We start from the raw sequence: 16,725 nt of genomic DNA on the forward strand, positions 1-16,725 counted from the left end.
TTTTATTGCCAGCCGTACTTAATTTGTCGATTTGGGAATCACCTTCCCGCGCTCTCCCCCGTTTGGTTTCTATAAGAGCAAGATGTTTCGTTAACATTTTTTCGTATTTTGCGGGTTCATTGGTGATTGAGAAACAGAAATTCAGTGACACAACAAATTTACCACTACGATTAGCTCAGTTTTTTCCATTAAAATACATTACCTCACCTTAAAAAGAAAAGTGTAGTTACGTACGGCTGAGGTACGGCTAAGGTACGGCTGTTAGGTACGGCTAGCTTTACCTAAGCCTGCTTTAGGTACCAAGGTACGTCGTGCTGAATATTATTCATCATTCCATTGACTTAGTGTATTATTTTATTTCATGTAACTAGCTAATTATGTTTTTCTGCCATGTTTTTACGATATCTTCTTTCTTGCACAAACTTCTATTATTATTGTGCGGGGATATTGAATCTAATCCAGGTCCGGCTTACCATATTAAATCAGTTAATGGGTCATTTAATTAAGGCGACAAAAAGTTTGGTGAAACTGCTGGTATTCAGTGTATGTGCAATGCTCTTCTAGCTATATGTTGGTCCCAACTCAAAAGAATTTCTTTTTTAATATCATTTGATTTAGTCATTTGATTTAGATAACATCTTAGAACATGGTGATGCTAATTTTAAGCAGTCAAATTTCAACAGACCCTTGGCATGTTATGAGTTACCAACATCAATATTGATCGTTTTCAAATTGCTATAAGTTTCCTGAGTATTACGTCAGCTCTTTTGGGTGATGAACATTACTTCTTAGCTCATGGACAAATGAATTCAGAAACAGTTCATTGTGTTTTTGAAAGCATATATTGGTTCATAATGTTCATGATAATCCTGGGGTCAGTTCTGTTTCACTTCGCAAACTGTCCTTTTCATCTGATGTTCTTAATGTCATTGTTATTTACAGAAAAGTTAACAGTCATCTGCAGACATTTTACAACATGCTGTCAAGGAAAATTGCAAGTTCTGACATACATGTTATACTTGAAGATTTCAATATAAATGCCCAAGCTGACCAGCCAGAATTAGCAGATATCATGAATGATTATACACAAATTGTACCAGGACCTACTCATCTAGCTGGTGCTATCCTTGATCATGTTTATGTGAAGAGTAGCGTTCTGTCGATGTACTGCATTAATTGCTATGTCAAGTGTATACATTTCTCTGATCATAATGCTATCAAATTTAGCCTTTCAACGACACCACGCTGACAAACTGACAAGCCATATTTTGATCAATCAACTTTGCAGCCACTTTTATAGAGTTACGATGATGATATCATCCTGTTAGCATATTTTAAATATATATTAATATTTATTGTATTAAATATAACATTAAAAACACATGGTGTTGTATAAAATTTTTGATTCTTTTCAAATCTTCTTCAGTGTTTACACAAGGAAAACCAGTTTCGCCCATGTGTGTATGAATATAAAAACATTCAAAACACATGGTGTGGTATAAAATTTTCGATTTTTTTCAAATCTTCTATTTTTAAAAAAAAATACATTTGTTTAAATATTTTTAGTAGTTTGGTTGTATATATACCTTTTGTATTTATGTGACAATGCAGTAAGTGAATAATATGCTCACTGAAGTTAATCAACCACCAAAATCACACTGTTCTACTATCAACAAGATGGTTGTCTACATTATGAACTTCTTCTTATGTTCTGTTATTTTGGATTAGGTTTTTCAAAGAATGTTGGTGTGCTGTATCACACCTAAAACTGTTCAACCTCATTCGATTGAAAGTAATTGCAATCATCAGCGCAAGTGTATCACACCAATGACCTCACAACTATTTGATGCCCAAGTTGTCATATTTTGGAAAGCCATATCAATTATTTCGTAATAAAGTTTTCGACGAATGACCCTATCTTGGCTAGAAAATATTTAGTTCATATTTACACTAAGATAAGCTTCATTTTTTTTCATTGTTTTGCAATAATGAACCTCAAAAGTAAATAAACTGCTGAAACGATACTTTTTCTTGTTTTGAAAATTGTTTGTTCTCATTCATAGCTTTTCTCTAATGCTTGTCATTTGCTACAACAGTCACGCGAGTGCAACTGAAGACTACACAGATCGTATGCAGCCTTTATACTCGTCTGAACCATCACGTGAGCATTAATCCATCAGGTAATCTAGAAATCGCATTACGTTCTATGCTGGGGCATATACGATGCACATGGCGACATGCCTAATCTTATAATGAAAAAGAACGCATTACGTTCCATGCTGGGACATATACGATTCACATGCAGACTTGCCTAATCTTATAATGGAAAGAAAACGCATTACGTTCTATGCTGGGACATATACGATTGACATGCAGAATGTTATAGAACAATCTTGTGGAGCAGGTTGCTACTTCGTGAAAACGTCAGCGGAACAATGTTTGTATTAATTTTTTATGTATTAATGCATTATTCGAAACAATATTTATGACTCAAAATTATTTGCGTACTAATCATGAAATTTATAATCGATTTGTGAAACCATGGGTAAATCTCTCTACGCGGATAAGTTTTCAAGTCTTGTGATTGGTTGATGCAATAAGTTACTCGCTTAATTATTTCTATTGCCTAATCCATGACACATTGGTGTGTGTGAGAAAGTTTCGGGTATGCGCATTTTGTTTTGAAATTTCTCAAATCATTTTTCTTTCGAAAATCTCGATCACGATGTGTCGTGAAAACAACGCATTGAAACGTTCTCAGCCTTAGGAAAGTGTAGCGCGAAGACAGCGGTGATGTATGGATAGTCGCCTCGGGGAAACGTAGTGTGAGACAGTTATGTGTGGATAGTCACGTGTTACGGAGACGTGAGACCGTTAACGAACCGCACAGCTGCGAAGCCGGTTCATGGGTATTTGAACGCGCGCTCTGAGCATTCTGAGGATATTGCGCAATATATATGATCGTCCGTCCGATGAACAAAACTTTTCACTTGGTAGTTAAACCCGCGCCCGCTGAACTACGGCCGTAAAGCTATATGTCCATTTAGCGATTTTGTCGCTATTTCGCAAAATATAAGTAATAGAATACTCATGAACATGCACATATACAGAAACGACGAGTGTTTCAAACCGTCAAGGTTTCTTGTTGACTTTAAAACTGACAATGTTGTGAAGGGAAGTGTTTTAAAAGAGCCTGTATTCAAAATGTTGAATAAAATGATGTATTTGCGTCGGCCTCATAAAATCCTTAGAGACTGAATTTCATTTCTTTAATATTTTGAAGACTTTGAAATGGAATAGAAAAAGTTCAAGTTATCGAAAGAAAATTGTTCAAAAGTTCGACTTCTTAAAGAACAGAGATATTTGATGTACAAAAGTGTTTCTGCCTAAGAAAGTGGAAGTGCATAGCATCAAGACCGAGTAAAAATTCGAGTTACTAAGGAATTCGAGTTATTAGGTATTGGATTTTTTAAAAGTCAACTGTATAAGCGGACGGCTTTTTTACATTTGAATGTTGTCTTTCCATAACCTTGTTTCCAGTGTCATATATGTCTTTTTATTAATAAAGGGAAATAGAAAGTTTGAAGGAGAAAATCTTATCTTTTGAATATTCAACACAAGACTTGTAAACGGCTTATACGGTGATGCTTTTTCAGGTGTTAGCCTTCTGTGGTAATGAATCAACATTTTCTGCCTTTTCTTCTTTGTAATTTTAAAAATTGTATATTAACAACCTCGGGTGTAAATAAGCTATAAAAAAATTAAACAAATATCTCCCAAGTGAGAATCACACCCACCGCACAATAAGAATGTTTTTTTAGAAAGTTAATTTCGCAATTTTTTTATAAAGTATTATTTTAAGTAAACTTGGGAACTTGTTAAAGTTTACGCAGTTAAATGCTACAATGTCATCTAACGATAGATCATAAAAGGAGTTTTGAATTACAGAGAAAATACTGGTAAGTTTTTTTAATATCTCTTATATTTTTCCATAAGAAAAAACTATGTGCGACATTGGTTGTGTCACCTTTTTTTGTTCAAACTTTCTTTCACCGTGACCTGTGTCTGCCAACCATTTGCGTAGCTTTCTATGCTATCAACGTGGCTTTAATAAGAAAGAACTGCGATTCTTCGCTGCATGTAATGTCAACAATATGATCCTTTAACAGTTAAACAATTTCCATTCATAACTTAGGATATTTTATCCCTACGACTTGCACGCTTATCAATAAGATTGTCCAACAGCTTTTTAAAAGTTCAGTGTTTAGAAGGTCAGGGCCGAAAAAACAACGCACGCCCCTTCGCCCCTTTATTCTCCCTCCCCTTCCCCCCCTTTTGTCCCCCTCCCCCACTTTATTCCCCCTCCCCTCTCCCCCTTTATTCCCCCTCCTCTTCCCTTCTATTCCCCCTCCTCTTCCCTTCTATTCCCCCTCCTCTTCTCTTCTATTCCCCCTCCCCTTCCATCCCCTATTCCGTTTCCCCAATCCACCTCACTACAAAACATCCTTCGGTCATGGTTGATACATAAGGGAGGGCGTTTTTAGCCAATCTGAGAGTTAAAATCCTTAAATTTCTCACCCTGCCTATCTTCCTTAAAGGTAATTTTTTGCGGGAATTGATGTTCTCGTTAAAATTAATTCCATATGACATTCGTATTCATATTTCACGTCCCTCCCTCTCCACAAAACAAAATACGTGAAGTGAGAAAACTTGTTTGCTTTCCTATTATAAACCTTTTAACAACATAAAGGAGTGGACAGGCCTCACAAATTATTAGGTCAGGGAGAGTATTATTCTTACACACACACGCATCCAGTAACACATATTGTCCATGTGGAACCAAATAGTTTTATGTTCGTCTTTTTTCAAACAATACGTCTTCACATAGTTTAATTAATCCATAACAAAAACATGTAAAATAGAACAGGATACTTTTTTATATCTCCATGGAAGCAAGTTAAGTTTAAAACTTTTGATTTTATATGGAAAAAAAATTCTTTGTATTGACAATGCTTAGTAGTCGAAGAATTCACATTTACAGCTCTATGATCATATCTTTCCTACGTATATATATTCTCACCAAAAAACAAAAGCCTGTTTTCTGACTATTATTGTAATTTTAAGGACGTTTTCCACAGTCTAGTTTTGCAATACAATTATTATTGCAAACACAAAAAGGGTAATGCTTGTGCATTATGTTTTAAGATTTGTTCAATTAAAAAGGTTAAGCAATAAAATTAAATAATAAAGACGTAAGTTCCTTTAGTACTTTTGCTTGCCGGAGTTAGTGAACATCACGGAGAATCATTTGCACTGAGTAAGTTTTTTATCTCTACGTCTCAACATCTTCTTTTTGTAACTCACTGCCACAAAAATGGTGTCTTTTAACCTATGCCTTGCAGGGGCGGATCTAGGTTTTCAGATGTACCCCGTCATAAAATGTACTTATATTAGTGACACGTGAAGGCCCACCATGGTTGGGCCTGAGGGGCAAGAAAATTTTTAAACATTGGAGGATCCTAGATTGTCTGAAAACAACATTCCCGCATCTAAATTGTGAATTATTTTGAAAATAAAAAGGCTATTTGTCATTCATACAGCATAAAACGAAAATCGTTACCGTGTCATCTTTTCAACAATGTTGTTTGGTTGCTTCTCTTTCTTGCTGAGTTTCTATTGTTATATATGAAGCCTATGAACTAAAGAAACAAGATTATCTCATATAATTTATAGATGTTAATAGGCCGTTTCGCTCAATATCAGAGCTCATCAGCATGCCTAGGATAACAAAAAATGTCATCCAGACATGGACAGCCAAATAAAAAAGAAGTAAAGAATTAAGATAACAAGATACAATGATGAGGAAAAAATAGAGAAAAATTTAGTTGTCATTGGCATATTTATATTTAAAAAATACAGGATAACTTGACAACTGCAACTATGTTCTACTATTTCTTGACAGTTTTCAATTAAATGATAATGAATATTGGAATGAAATGGTTTTATATAAATTAAAATGAATGCAGGATAAAATGACAACTGAGTAACCCCATAGTCCCTGCAACTATGTTCTACTATTTCTTGACAGTTGCCAATTAAATGATAATGAATATTGCAATGAAATGGTTTGATATGAATAAAAATGAATGCAGGATAAAATGACAACTGAGTAACCCCATAGTCCCTGCAACTATGTTCTACTATTTCTTGACAGTTGTCAATTAAATGAAAATGAACTATGGACTAAAAAAAATGGAAATGGAACACGAAATATGTTAACAATCAAAGTGACAAAGTAGTATTAATATAAGTGTTTTAATAATTTTGATAAACATATTTTCTATTAAATTAATTTTTTAAGAATACCAATAGTATAATATAATACCAACCTTTGCAACAAATATACATAACAATTAAAATTCAAGCCTACGATTTGAAAGAGCGTATCTATCAATGACTTTATCTTTGTCAGGGATAATTTCTTGATGGATATATAACAATGCTAACCCATTTAAACGATCATTGGTCATGGTACTCCGTGCATATTCTTTTAACCTTCTTAATGCAGAGAAACTCCTTTCACTCTCACAGGAAGTAACAGGAAGAGTCCCAAGAATACGTAGGGCTATTTTTATATTTTCAAAACCAGGGAAAGAAACTGCTTTTAATGCCAAGGATATGCTATCAGGGAGAGTATCAGTATATTCTTCCCAATATTTTTCCCAGAGCGACAGTTCAGATTGAAGGGCATTAACACTAAGAAAATCAGACGTATAAAATGTAACAAAATCTTGAACTTCGTTTTTCCAGTCTTTACCCTGACTTTTAAGGAAAAATAAATGAGATGGAATTAATGCCAATCCTTTGTAAGCAGCAACTGTTTCAGGTTGAAAGCGCTTACTAATAGAAGTATTAAGAAAATCTAGAAGTGGTATTGTTACTGAACGTTTAAAATAATCAGATACTGAGTCAAAAGGAGTGTTTGACCAATGGATTTGTGTTTTGCAAATTCTTGGTGCTTTAATGGTTACATCCAGCTCATTTGCAATAGCAACTGCCTCAGAAAATACATTATTATGAAATGCATCAACAGAATTTCTAGTATCAATTAACTCTTTTTTCAATGCAGAAATTAAATTGATACCTTTAAGAATATCTATAGATTTAGATTGTAAATTTCGTGACGGCGATTCAACATGGGCGAGTGAATGTTACCATAGCCCCGGGTTAACCCAAGCCATGTGAGGGAAATTGGGAAGATGGCACACTGTGTGGGCCGTTGGATGTTGCCGGGAGTTGTCTAGTAGAGCGCGGGCTCTAATTGGGTCTGCGTAGCTCAAAATGAGCATTAAATACTCGACTCTCCATCTATGCCATGGCCCCTCCTGGAAATAATAGACAGGGTATATCCCTCAATATTTGTGAGGCTAGCCATGTAAAATATGCACATCTATCTATCTATCTACCATAGATACGGTTGCTAGCTCTCCAAGAGTAATAATCAAAACAAAAACCACGAATACATGTAGCTAGCTAGCTAGCCATAAGTAGTTCATGGTGATGACATAGTGATGTACACTTAATTACTATGGTAACAAATGGTCAGCAAAAATCAGAAATGGAAATTACAGAAAATAAAATCTTACCTCAATGCAACACAATTCTTGGAAGAAACTGATGCAGGAAGATAATTCAAAGCATCTTCATTCACACCAATTTCTCCACAAGAAAGTACAGCATAAAGCTGTTCTGTGTTTAAAAACACATTTTTATTTGAATTTATCCATTTCTCAGAATAAATACTAAATATTTCAATCAATTTCTGCAAATCTTCGTCTTGAAATAATTTCAAAATATCTTCTCTCACTGAACTAAACGCCATGTTGAGCAATGATGTTGAGGAAGATATGAAGATGAAGACTAGCGTGAGCATTTTTGCTTTTGCAGGGTATTGATTTTTAGCCAATCACAACTTAAGAAAACTTCTGTAATGACCAATCAAATCCTGCCGGTGTTCTTCTCCTGCAAACCCGGCACTCTAGACCAATAAGAGATAAGAATAACCTCATTGCTCCGGCAAAAACCTGCAGGGCGGGGTCCATATTTTTCTATCCGCCATCACGGCAGCAACAGCGGCGGCAATATTATTAATTTTTATATTGATGAGCGCTCAAATGAATACATTATTACACGCCCCAAATATTACTGGTTAGTACTAAATATTTGAAAATTAGATAAACTATACTTGTTATTTTTAAACCCCGTCCTTTGACCCAATTGACGGGGTTTGGATCCGCCCCTGCCTTGCTGATGACTTGCTAACTCAAAGTACCTTTACGTATTGACATAAGCTAAAAAATTCACTGCATTGGTCGGAAATCTATGTAAAAATAAACAACAGGACCTGGAAACCAAGTTGTAAGTCTGAGAGCCTATGGATAGCCGTCTTCACAAATCCACAAATCCTAATATACGGGGTTATTTATTTTCATATATTTTCATAGTTTTAAAGTCACTTTTGGAAAATTAACCAAAAAAAAGGAAAACATGCACAAATTTTAAAAGAAATCTTTTACTACTACTAATCTTAAAGCGGGCCATTTTTTAAGAATTTATTCCAAATTTAATTGTTTTGCACGTAAAGGTAAAAGAAAGTCCACTGCAGTCGCAAAGCACAATGTACTCAGCGCTACGCAGTCGTCCGTCCAAGCGGCACAATGTCCACCACCACGCTAAATGATTGAAGTGGGCATTTTGAAGAGCCCTGGGGACAAGTTTGAGCTAATTTTCTAGTGCAGCCTGAAATACATACAGATCAACTTCGTTCCCAGGGCAATTTTTTTGATATCCGATACGGCGCGAAGAAATCTTCTCGCCGTCCAAGATCGTCAAAAAGAGAAAAATGGGCCTGGGGACGAGGTTGACATACAGATTTAATTTCTGTATCGTTTTAATATTTTCTAGAAGTTTTCTTCAATAATTTTGGAATTGAAAAAACAATTACTGATAGTACATTTAGAAATAAAAGTAGGAAGGGCCGCCAAGTTGAAACTTAATAGCTATCATTTCTAATTGGTGTGTTTTACACTGTGCAAGAAAGTTGGGGATCAGAAAATGGACATTCTCTTGGAGTTTTTCTTCTCAAATTGTATTCCAAGCTGGTTAGCTTGTAGAAAACCAGCCTTCTTAATAGTAGTCTAATAATAGTCGGTCTGTCTAACACATCAATGTATTTTTGCGATCAATTTCTGCACGGTCAATTTCTTACGTTAAACGCTTTTTTCTATCGGAGATGTATTTGAATTAAAAATCAACGAGACATTTTCTGACTTATCCTGCTCGCTCTTATCTTCAATGACTAATTGTAAATCTCAAAGTTTTAAAGTTGTCATGCTTCTGCTCGTCTTTTTGACTTGTTGAACGGAGAGCATTTTTTCATAAATAGCCATGAGCACTCCTAAACGTCACTCTTTGTTTTACTTCCCCTCGTCAATTCTCTTCCACGTTGTGCTAGAGGTTCCCCCTTTGATTGTGTTTATTTCTATGCCTATCTTCTCAATTTCGAAAAAAGTCTTTTCTCCAATATCTTTTTTAGAATAAGTGGGGATCAGTTATGTTTCAAAGACAACGTCTGGCTAGAAGCCGATTAACCGACTAACTTTTTGATATCTTCCCAGCACTAATTTTGAGATTCAGTGCTAGGTTCGTCCTTTACGTCAGCCATTTTGATTTTAGATGCTTATATTTTTGTGATTAAACTTATTCGAAATTCGAACAAAAAACATTCGAAAAGGTTACCTTAAGGGAATTAATTTCGCAGAAATTAAATTTCGCGGATTTGGCGGTTTTTGGTCAAAACCGCGAAATTTAATTCCCGCGAAAAATCCAAATGTGCCTCATTCGCGAAATTAAATTCCCGCGAAATTTCGAAAACACGTTTATCCGCGAAATTAAATTCCCTTTTTTTAATTTTTATTTTAATTTTAGCGTGTGACTCGAAAATGAAGATCGTTAGGAAAATAGTCTTGAAAGAGACATGTACACACATGAAAACAATCTGGATAGTGATTCTGATTATGAGGATGACGTTGGGAATATATTTTCTATTTTAGAGGATGATATGGCGGATAGTTAAAGAAAAGAAATATTAAGAGTTACTAAAATTCGTATTTCTTACTTTTAAAATTTTACGAAATTTGTATCCGCGAAATTAAATTCCCGCGAAATTTCAAATCGTGTTGATCGGCGAAATTAAATTCCCTTTTTTTCCGCGAAATTTCCTAAAAAAAAAGCCCCGCGAAATTAAGTTCCCGCGAAAATTAATTCCCTTAAGGTAGTTGAAATCTAAAATATTGGCCAATATGTTATTGTCCATTGGCCAACACTGTTGTGACATGTACGATGTTTGGTTCAAATGTTGGCCAAAAAGTTGGCATGGTTTGCGGGGACGCCTTTTGCTTACCACGCAATCGTGTTATGTGCGCACCACCCTAAAAACTCTTTTTCGTCTCAATTTACTCAATACTTTGAGACACAACGTTGAAGGGTCGATTTCATGAATTTTATTGGTTTACACTCATTGCGTTGCCATGGTTTTCAAATTATTTCAAGTGTTTACTATTTTTGACGTAGTGTAAACAGATGACGTTGTTGATAGAATGTGGACGAGTTAAATAACACGTTCAAAATAGCATGCAGAGCTGGAATACTAATCGTTCGATCGAAGGTGGACATAGTGTTACGACCGTCCCTTGCGTGTGAGTGTTTTTGTGTTGTGGTTTCTTGCCGTTACATTTCAAGTGTAAATCCCTGTTTGACCCTGCAACCCCGTCCATTATTGGTTTTACCTCTCCTTTAATAGTTTTCTCTTAAAACTTTGTATTGACTTGTCTTAAAATTATGTGACCTTTTCTAACTTTCTTGAGAATAGAATAGTGAATATTCTTCAGGAGACAAATTTGCTATTTTTCGGCCATGCATTATCTGCAGATGCAGCAGAAAAGTAATTTTTTCGAGAAGAATTGAGCATGCAAAATATTGTCCGAAAGTTAATTTAAAAAAATACTGAGTTAAAAATAAATGTTACGTCATATCTTTTAGAGTATATATATGTACTCTGTATACATACTAGGTCAAGGTATATATTGCATTTTTATTTAATGCTCAACTTATTTTCTTGCAAGCAGACAAAATAAGGAATTTATACTAATTTAATTTAACTAGTCGTTAGCCCGTGGAAAATCCACGGGTTCGCCCGTTCTTTTTATACCGCATTGCGTGCTTCTCGCTATTGCGCAGCTAAGCTACCATTTTGCGTGACAGACAGACAGACTAGAGCTTATTCACAAATTTAATCCCAAAAAATCTAAAATTGTGCAATTAACTTTACAACGAGTTGATCTTGAAAAAAAATAGAAAAAAATGTCTACGGTAAAAAATTTGCAAAAAAAAACTGTCTATATCGAAAAACAACACAATTTTCATAAATTTTCTAAAGTCAGCAAAAAAACGTACACGTTAACAATTTTGTTGCTCCCATAATGTTTCTATTGTGTTTGTAGTATGCTGGATAGGTAGTGTAAAATTTTATTTCCTCCTCGTTAAAATGGCAGTGAGAATCTAAGTAAGATCATCACTCGCTTTGTTAAAAAAGAACTAAGGGATTAAAATAAATCGATGTTGGAATATCTTTATGTTGCATGAGAAGTATTTCAAACGCCGTTTGTAGGATTATAATAAGGTGATGAGAAGGTTTTCAAACACGGACAAAAGGGTGAAAAATGGTCTCTACTTTGCAGTGGGCAGGTTGCAAAGTCGCTTCTTTTGGGCACACGTATCTAGCCTACATGTGCCCAAAAAAGCAGTAAAGAGCGCGTAAAATTCGCCAATAGTATTCTTCAGCACACCCACACAACGAAATAATCAATCTCATAGTCCACGAAGGTCGCGAAATCCAAGAAAAATGATCGCACTGATGTCAGGGACAACATGTTATTATGGAATCGATTTGACCAAATAACCTAAGGTCTCAAGTCCCAAGTCCGCTGTGAACATCGAACAGGGAACGTTGACAATTTCAAAACGCTGGATGGTAATATAAAAACAACCAATGAGATCACTCAAATTAACCGTCCGTTGTATTATATTTTGTCCATAACTGTAGTTTTGGTATGCATGTCCTGTGTTAGTGACGTTTGATAAATCACGTAAATAAATGAGAAAATTGTGGTTGAAAAAATATTCAGATATTAAATAAATTGCTTCAGCTTCAGTGGTTACGTGAACAGCCACTTCTTCTCAAATAAGGATCGCTTCTAATTTTTTTTAACTAATTTTTTTCGTTGTAACTTGATATCCAGGGTTTGTTTATCAAATTTATTTGAAGAGTAAATACTTTCGAGTAAGTAATCTTCTTCTTACCTTGTTGTAATCAGTAAACTTGTCTCTTCAGTAGGATACATCGTACGAGCAGCTGAAACATGGGTAGAGAGATTGAAGTAGAGAAATGCTACGCTCAGGAAAGCAATGGTAGCAACGAAGATGCAAAAATTGAAATTGAGGATGCGAAAATTACTTCTTATATGTCAAGTGCTGAAATTCATCAAAAAGTGAATTGTTGTGATAATAAGATGTAAGTAATTATCAAATTGTTTCTGGTAAAAGTCCTGGAATTGTCCTAATAAAAATCCTGATCTTATAACGCTGACAGGTTTCAACATAATCATGACTTGTTTTTTGAAATACACCTGATGCAGGGGGTTGTCTCATTACTCTTGGTGGGGCATTTGATTTGTGCTCTTGAATGAAAAGTAAATAAACTTTTTCAAAAGTCAAGCAACAAAAACATACACATGGAGCTAGGTGCAGTATTATCTGAAATTTTTCTTCCAGGTTATTAGTAAAGACTGTTGCAAGTGGTCAGGTACTCTCCCTCATGTTATGTAGCACGGGTACCGCGGCGACAGCTCTGAGTACGATATACAACATCCGAACACCGTGTTTCAACGCATTTTTAATGTATGCTCTGTTGGCTTTAACGTTTGGCGTACATACACTAAGAAGTAAAAATTTTATTCCTCTCCTAAAAAAGCATGGTTGGAAATATTTGCTGGTCGCCATCTTAGATGTAGAAGGAAATTACCTGCTTACGAAGGCGTACGCCTATACCACCCTCACAAGCGTGCAGGTGACACTCGTATTATTTATTTATTTATCCTAGTTTGAATAGCAAAGCGAGACAAACAATTCTAACGCCATGTCTAACGCCATGACTAACCGCCATGGTTTTAAACAAGGAATAGATAATTAAAAAAAGTCTCTTAAGACTTTATCAACTACTTTTCTATCCCTCCTCTCACAAAAGAAGTAAAGGCTTGAAAACTTATACCCATATAAAACATTGAAAATGCAGAAAATACTGTCTTGTTTTTTTAGTTATGTGATAGCTTCACTATTCCAACAGTGATGATCATATCTTTCATATTTTTACGTGTACGATACAAAATTATCCATTATGTTGGAGTGGTACTTTGTATATCCGGCGCCGTATGTTTAATGCTTACAGATGGCGGTGGCGAAAAAGCGAATGGTAAGAAATAATGTAGCTGATGACAAGATAAAAATTTGCTGTTTTGAGTGAATGAGACCACGTGATGATCATTCTCTATATTAAAGAAATATGTTGAATATGAAGAAGCTATAAATAGGGGCAAAATTTTTATACTTCACCGAAGATGATGTTAAATAATATAGTTTATTTCCTACTGTTATTTCGGAAAGTTGTTACTCTCTCCCGTGGCACCAACATTAGAGAACTTTGATTTCCAAATTTTATCTTTAGGGGAATTAATTTTCATGGAGATTAATTTTCGCGATTTTCAAATTTTGTCATTTTCGCGAAAATTAGTTTCCGCGAAAATAATTGGAAAACCCTTTTTCGCCAAATTCGCAAATATTAAAATTCGCGGAATATGGATTTTTTTTCCTATTTTAAAAAAAAATTTACGCTAGTTTATTTCTTCTGATTTACCTAAAACTACCTGTTTTTTGTTATTTTTACAGCACCGAACGAGATAGTTGGTGATGTGATCGCCTTGAGCGCTGCAGTGTTTTATGGTATTTCTCAAGTTGGCCAAGAATACTTAGTAAAGAAATATTCCTGGACGGAATATCTCGGTATGATTGGTCTATTTGGTGTATGTATCTCGGGAATGCAAGTGTAAGTTTCTTATAGCTTTATTCTACTTTGTTATTATTGTATACAAAAAAAAATTCACTCTATAATAAAAACGAATCTATCTGCACATAATAACATAAATATAAAAATATATTAAAAATTTAATTAAGTGATATTGTGTCAAAAACAATATTATAAAAAAACATTATGATTTATAACTTTTTTGTGGTTTTATTTTAGACTCATTATTGAAAGAAACCTTGTGGGTAGTATTTCTTGGACATGGCAAATAGGTAATTTTGTAAGTATTCAGTAACGTAACACGCTGCTCAATTTTGACGTAACTAGGACGTACAATGCCTCCCTAAATCTCTGTAAGCATATATATACGCACAAAATGCAAATTCAATAAATCCACGTATAAAATTAACGGCCACGTTGTCATCACTCAGCCATTTTTATTTTTGACAACCCTAGGTTGCTCTTACAAGCTATCCAGATCACATTTATTGGAGAAATATATTTACTACAGCCTGCTCATGTTAATGAATACTGCATATTTTTTTAGGTTTGATTTTCGCCGCATTTGGGTTGTGTCAATACTTTTACTACACCATAATGCCGTTCGTCATGAGATTAAGTAGTGCAACAGTCGTCAATCTGTCGTTGCTGACGTCGGATTTATATACCTTAATTGTTGGTTTATTTTTGTTTGGTTATAAGGTAAGTCAATTTTTTGCTAGCTGTTTAGTTAGGACATTTACGGGATGAGTTCAAATGTGTTATTAACAGCATTTTAAGTCTCGTTCGATAAAAAGTGTAATTCTTACGAAAAATCCTAACTTTCATGTAAAGGCGCATAGTTTAAACCAAAAAGATGGTTTATATTAGAAACTTATGAGCGCGGGGCGTTAGGATAATAATGTCAGTTATTGGGCCGTAAATATGCTGACCAACATTGTTGTTTCCTTTACCAATATTTTCTTTTTCTTCTTTTTTAGTTTTCTTACATCTATTTTGTCGCATTTGCTGGAATATTTATTGGCCTCATAACATACAACATCAAACCAACGCCCACAGCTCCGCCAAGAAAAAAGCAAAGAAGCAAAATAGATTTGAACTACAACAAAGATGATTACAATGAGATAGCAACTATATCAAAATTTGAAAAACTAAAATGGTACCATGCTTTATTCAAACCGCATAACAGCAAAATAAAATTTGAAAATATGGACCATGACAAAACACCGTTATCAAACAGAAACAACGGCTTTACATATACGCGATTATAAAAAAAAACTTAAACATGTGCATACTTCCCCACCCCAAATGTTTTTCTTGTATTAAAAAGAAAGATATGCCTTATTGGCCTAAATATTGTTAGTCCTAAATGACGACGTGTTGAGGATGCGAAATAAGGGGTACAGAAAAATTCAGGCGGACATGTTTATACTACCTTCGTCCCTAGAGTTTTTTGACTTTTTGATATGAAAGATCTCATATCAAAAGACAAAAAACCCTGTGGACGAGGCTGATGTTTATATATCTAAAATTTATAGTAGAAATTTTGAAGTGACGAAATGCAACATGTAGGGTTACGAAATTTAAATCGATGAGGTATATTTCTTTGATATTTTTATAGATTTTAATAATTGTAAAGTAGTATCCTGTCTCACTAAAATCAACCATAAAGTATTTATCCACGAAAATATAAGTAGTACGTTTTAATCGTGGGAACTACTTTTTAATAACGTCGTTTAGACACACCTGTTTAATTGAAGTTTTTTAATTTTAATTTTTTTATTGAAGTCCTTTTAATTAAAGAGCCTCGTTTCTGGTTGATTATGTGACGAATTTATTTAACTTTCGTTCTGCATAATTAGTCAAACAAATGATTTCTTCGCCAGATCGAGTAGCAAGCGATTGCCGCGTCTTAGGGTTTTATAACTTGTTTATTAGTATTTACTTTTAGAATTTGTAAATACTACATGCCCAATAAGAAGAAGACCTTCGAAGTTGATATATTTATAAATCTTTCCTAAAATCTTAAATATATATTTTTTTACCTATTTTTAACAAGGTAGACATTGAACTTTTAAAATAAATATTGTAAATCCGAACATTTGATGTTTTTTTTTTAATTACTTTTTCTTATTCTACTACTAGGAATTGCGCTGGAAGTTATTCTTCCACTTTGGAGAGGAGTGCATCTAACCTCTTCCAAAGGGCTCTTCTACGCCTATAATATTCTGACAAAGCCAAACATCATAAGCGTGAAAGACGAGGTCGGGGACGAGGTCGTAGTGTATCTTTTTTTGAAAACATTTTTCAAAGCACATGCCTTCCTGAACTTATAAAAAAATTACAGTTCGTTTTGATTCTCCAACGCTGTCTTTGTGCAACTTCATTTCCAACCCCAATGCCAGGGCCCATAACGTTTTTTTTTTGATACGAAGATGAACGCTACAGGCCCTGGTATAGAGGTTGCTCGTTCCGTGACTATTTTTCTTTTTTTATCGAAATGTTCATTCCCGTAAAAAAAGCTTGAC

The 16,725-nt window shown here is 34.6% G+C and overlaps 1 protein-coding gene across 3 annotated transcripts; it reads left to right on the forward strand.

The window, feature by feature from the left end:
* Positions 1-3,570: 3,570 nt before the first annotated feature.
* LOC130645192 (solute carrier family 35 member F2-like) lies at positions 3,571-16,191 on the forward strand. Of its 3 annotated transcripts, XM_057451089.1 has the most exons (9): positions 3,571-3,959; positions 10,633-10,757; positions 12,452-12,631; positions 12,892-13,186; positions 13,435-13,588; positions 14,062-14,218; positions 14,417-14,469; positions 14,745-14,899; positions 15,178-16,191. In XM_057451089.1, exons 3-9 carry the CDS (start codon positions 12,480-12,482, stop codon positions 15,466-15,468), a joined length of 1,257 nt encoding a protein of 418 aa, XP_057307072.1. In that variant the 5' UTR covers positions 3,571-3,959; positions 10,633-10,757; positions 12,452-12,479; the 3' UTR covers positions 15,469-16,191. The 3 variants fall into 3 exon arrangements, with proteins under 3 accessions (XP_057307072.1, XP_057307071.1, XP_057307073.1); XM_057451088.1 differs by lacking the exon at positions 10,633-10,757; XM_057451090.1 differs by lacking the exon at positions 10,633-10,757 and having other exon boundaries at positions 12,455-12,631.
* The last annotated feature ends 534 nt before the right edge of the window (positions 16,192-16,725 follow it).

The sequence above is a fragment of the Hydractinia symbiolongicarpus genome, chromosome 5, assembly GCF_029227915.1.
Source record: "Hydractinia symbiolongicarpus strain clone_291-10 chromosome 5, HSymV2.1, whole genome shotgun sequence".
Classification (NCBI taxonomy): domain Eukaryota; kingdom Metazoa; phylum Cnidaria; class Hydrozoa; order Anthoathecata; family Hydractiniidae; genus Hydractinia; species Hydractinia symbiolongicarpus.

What these genes read in the sequence shown, in the direction of transcription:
- LOC130645192 (XM_057451089.1), top strand. Translation starts at nt 12,480, where the DNA reads ATGGGTAGAGAGATTGAAGTAGAGAAATGCTACGCTCAGGAAAGCAAT. An exon ending in CCACCCTCACAAGCGTGCAG is followed by an intron (nt 13,187 to 13,434) that starts GTGACACTCGTA and finishes TTGTTTTTTTAG; the next exon opens with TTATGTGATAGCTTCACTAT. An exon ending in CGGTGGCGAAAAAGCGAATG is followed by an intron (nt 13,589 to 14,061) that starts GTAAGAAATAAT and finishes TTATTTTTACAG; the next exon opens with CACCGAACGAGATAGTTGGT.